The sequence below is a fragment of the Corvus brachyrhynchos genome, unplaced genomic scaffold (assembly GCF_000691975.1).
Source record: "Corvus brachyrhynchos isolate BGI_N302 unplaced genomic scaffold, ASM69197v1 scaffold830, whole genome shotgun sequence".
Classification (NCBI taxonomy): domain Eukaryota; kingdom Metazoa; phylum Chordata; class Aves; order Passeriformes; family Corvidae; genus Corvus; species Corvus brachyrhynchos.
Genome location: NW_008235721.1, coordinates 14267 through 18646, shown reverse-complemented (window position 1 = coordinate 18646; position 4380 = coordinate 14267). Strand labels below are relative to the sequence as shown.

Here is a 4380-nt window from a genome sequence, read left to right as displayed (position 1 = left end):
AGGAGCGGCGGCGGCTGAGCCCGGGGCGAGATCGGGAGGGGGAGGAAGGAGCAGCCGAGGGAGGAAGGAGAAGGAGGAAGGAGAGACCAGGGCGGGGGTCGCCCGTTGGGAAGCGATAATTAAACCCCCCCTCTATTTCAGGCCACAAAAAGAGGGCTTTTGACCCATCCACGGAAGCCGGAATTAAATAAAAAACCCCAACAACAACGCGAGGGCAAATTTTCTTTTCTCTCTCTCTCTTTTTTTTTTTCTTTTTTAATAACTCCAATTTCCCCGTTTTCTCCCCGCGTTGACGCCACCCCCGGGGGGTGGATTCGGGGTGGGAAATTGGGGGGTTTTCCCCCGTTTTTTCATCCCCACGCGGGGCTGGGTTGGTAAACAAACGGGGCGGGAGGGCAGCGGCAGCTCGGGCTTTGTTCAACGTGAAGGTCCCGGCCGGGAGCGGGCAGATGTCGCTGTTGCTCCACGGTGCCGCTCCCGGTGGCGACAACTTGACCCCCGTGACGTTTCCGCCGTCTGAATCATCAAGGCCATTTTCAATCCTCATTGGCCTGAACATCACGTGGGGGTGAAGGATGGAGGGGGAAAAAAAAAGGAAAAAAGGGAAGGGGGGGGAGTGAAAAGCGATGCGTGGATAATTATGGGGCTTGTTGTTTTTTTTTTTTTTTTTAATTTTTTTTTTTCCTCCCTCTCTCCTCCTTCCCCCCTCGCTAAAAAAAAGATGTCAGCCCCTGGCTGGAGTATTCCTCCTTAAAAGCCCTCTCGGAGAAAATGTCATGTCCCAACAATGTGACTCCCAACTCGTTTTTGATGGACTCGTTGAGCCGCGGGGAGAATTTCGCCTCGGGCCAGGGGATGTTCGGGCAGCCCGGCGGCGATTTCGGCTGCGGGGTGATGCGGAACTGTGGCATCCTCCCTTCTCTCCCCAAACGCGACGAGGTTTCCCTGGGATCCTACCCGTCCTACCTGGCTCAGCTCGACACCTGGGCCGACCCCAAAAGCGCTTTTAGGATCGAGCAACCTGTTGCGAGGCAGCTGCCGTCCTGCTCCTTCCCGGCCAGCGTCAAGGAGGAGAATGTCTGCTGCATGTTCACGGCGGAAAAAAGGGCCAAGAACGCCCCCGAAGGTGCCCTGTTCCCCTCCCCGCTGCCCGAATCGTGCCTGGGCGAGCACGAGGTGCCCGTGCCCAGCTACTACCGAGCCGGCCAAGGTTACCCCTCCCTGGAGAAGGCGCAGAATTGCGGCAATTCCGCCGATTTCGAGGCGACTTTTGAAGCCCGGGCGAGCCTGAGCGCCAGGAACGAGCATCTGGAAGCGGCTCCGCCGCCTCCTCCGCCTCCTCCGCCCGTGGTGGAGCGAATTTCGCCCAAATTCCAAGGGAATTTCCCCGAAAACGCCTCCGCGGAGCAGCCGCCGAGCGAAATTAAAACGGAAAAAAGCGGCGCCGCTGGAAAAGGCGGCGCGGCCGAGGCGGAGAAGGAGCTGAATAAAAGCACCGACACCACCAGCACCGATAATTCCGACAGCGAGGCGAAAGGTAGGCGAGAACCGTTCCTTATTTAATTGATTGGAGTGGTTAAGAAGAGAGAATATTCAGGGAATGTTCAGGGAATATTCAGGAACGCGCTCTCTGCCCCGCCGGCTTCTCCCGCAGAAATTGGCTTTGAAATAATCGGGATTTTTTATGGAGGGGAAAAAACCCCCCAAAACCCAGATATTCTGCCTCAAATCCTGCTGGTTTCAAACGTGTTCATAAATTTAATTACCAGAAGGGAGAAAAGGGAGCAGAGAGTGCGGTCGGAGCGGAGGAAAATCTGTTGTGCGCGTGTTTAATGCCAAAGAGAAGATGGGAAATCGGTGTTTGCGGAGAGCGGGAGTGGCTTTGCTTTGGAATCGCGGAGATTTGGGGCTCTTGGGGAGGGGTTGTTGTGATTTTTTGAGGCGGATGAACCCCGATTTTCGCCCCTTTTTCAGGGGGAATTCTCCATTTCCGCGCGCGAGGCGAGAATTGGTTTCCTCTGGCGTTGGCTCGGGGTTGGGAAAAAAAAAAAAAAAGATTAAAATGAAAAAAATGGAAATGAAAACGCGCGGAGAGGAATTCGCAGCTCCAGGCGGGAATTGTGGCTCTTCCCAGGCTTGGGAAGAGGCTGAGGGAGAGGACAAAGCTTTTTTTTTTATTTAATTTTTGTTGTTGTTGTTGCTGACGAACCGAGGTCTCGTTTGCGGAGGCAAAAAAATGTTTCTGTTGTGCTGAGCAGATGTTTTAAGTTTGGGATTTTTCCGAGGCGAGGCTTGCATGGAAGGCGCTCGGATTTTTCGCTGGAGAGGCTGGAAATCAGCGAATATTCGGGGTTTCTTCCCCCATTAAATCCAAGCTGGGTAAATCCAGAGGCGGATTCAGCGAGCGGGAACGATGGGAAGGGATGGATTTGGGTTTTCCGGGGAAAAAAAAAAAAACCCCAAAAAAATCTGGAAAAGCCCGCTCGGATCTAAGCCTGGCTTTGCCTGTGCTGGGTGGATCAAAATATCCTCAAATTTAGGCTCTGCTCGCTTGTGGACTCCCCAGAAATCCTGGCCCCCCCAACAAAACCTCTCCTTCCCCATCAAAATTGGCCTTGGGAGAAGCAGAACCCAAAAATTCCCTTTTTTTTTTTTCTTTCCCCTTCCCCCGCCCTCTTTATTTTATTTAATAATTCCCATTTCTGTTTTGGGGTCCGGAGGGGAAATGATTTGATCCGAGAGCCGAGCTGCGATCACACCCAGCAAAAACCGACAGAAAAAAACCCAAACAAAGGGGGAAAAAAGCAAAGTCAAGGTTATCAAAACCCTGCAAACTTAATCTGCACAAAAGCGCCTTCAACGCCCGCGCCGGGAGAGGTTTTGGTGCGAGATAACCCCAAAATGAAGAGGTTATTTTGGGCTGGATTTGCGCTGTGGGTGGAAAGAACTGGAAAATAAATAAAGGGAGCGGGTTTCTCTCAGCTCGGATGTGGAATTTGGAGCGGACGCGCGGGGCTGCGCAGATTTTGGAGCTTTTTTGGGGTCGTTGTCACCGAGGTTTCGGGTTTGGAATGGTCCGAGGCGATTTGGGGAGGATTCGGGCGGTTTCTGTTCCTGGCGCTTCCTTGGGAAACCTCTCAAAGCTGCGATTTTCGTTTCCGTCGAGCCCGAATGTGGGGTTTTTTTAACTAAAAATCCCTTTCTGGTGGAATTTCAGCATTTGGGGGAGGGGGCGGAGAGCGTTCCAAGGGGATTCCCAAGGTTTGGTGGCATTCAAGGTGCTGGGGTCAACCCTGAAGGGCGAACCCCGAATTTTCACGGATTTCCCCCAAATTCGGCGCCGAGGACTTGCTGCGATTCTCTTGGATTTTCCCGGGGATTCAGGCTCAGATCCCGGCCAGGGATTTGGTGCCGGAGTTTTTCCTCCTCATGACCAAATTCAAAGCCCAAGGATCCGCCGGTGTTTGTTTAGGGACGTGTGAAACGCGGGCGCCTTTCCCGAAATTCCTCCAAATTCCCCCAGTTTGTGCCCTCGCAGCTCAGCCGGGAAATCCTCGAGGGAAAGGCTGCTCGGGGGCAGCGAAAATAAATTTATTTCACCCCAAAATATCCCCAAAACGCGCCCATTCCAGCCCCTGGATGAGCTGGTAAAGGATGGGGGTTTTGGGGTGATTTGGGGAAGCCCCCAGAGCTGCGGCGGACCCCACAACTCATCTCTGACCGCAGGGAGTTTTTAATTAGCGGTGTTTAATTGCCGTGGGGGAGGCAGGAGATCTTCACCCCGCGACCTTCGCGGGTTCCTCGGCGGTGGAGGTGCTTTCCCCACCCACTTATTCCCTAAAACCCCCCTCCAAACCCCACTTCTCTCCCCAAACCCCGATTTATCTCCCCAAACCTCGATTTATCTCCTCCAGACTCGATTTTTATCCTCAAAACCCACATCCCCCTCTGCAAACCCCGATTTATCTCCCCAAGCCCCTATTTATCTCCTCCAAACTCGATTCTTCTCCCCCAAAACCAATTTCCCTCCCCAAAATCCCGGTTTCCTTCCCCCAAACCCCAAATTTCCCTGCCCCAAATCCCCATTCCCCTTCCCAAACCCCAACTGATCTCCTCCAAACTGGATTCTTCTCCCCCAAACCCGCTTTTCTCTTCCCCAAAATCCCCATTCCCTTCCCCAAACCCCAGCTGATCTCCTCCAAACTGGATTCTTCTCCCCCAAAACCCCTTTTCTCTGCCGCAAAACCCCCTCCCCAAAACCCTGATCCCAGCGCAGCAGCGCATCTCTTTTTTTTTCAACCCCCCCCACCACCTCTCGGAGAAAAAAAAACCCCCTCCACAAACGCACCCAAACATCTTTATTTTAACGCGATTTTTTTT

General features: G+C 53.2%; 1 protein-coding gene across 1 annotated transcript; it reads left to right on the top strand.

Annotated features, from left to right (window-relative positions):
* Positions 1-647: 647 nt before the first annotated feature.
* On the top strand, positions 648-4322 carry HOXC10 (homeobox C10). The gene has a single exon (XM_017729334.1). It carries the CDS (start codon positions 772-774, stop codon positions 1561-1563), a length of 792 nt encoding a protein of 263 aa, XP_017584823.1. The 5' UTR covers positions 648-771; the 3' UTR covers positions 1564-4322.
* The last annotated feature ends 58 nt before the right edge of the window (positions 4323-4380 follow it).

Excerpts from the sequence above, each read along its gene's own strand:
- HOXC10 (XM_017729334.1), top strand. The coding sequence starts at position 772 with ATGTCATGTCCCAACAATGTGACTCCCAACTCGTTTTTGATGGACTCG.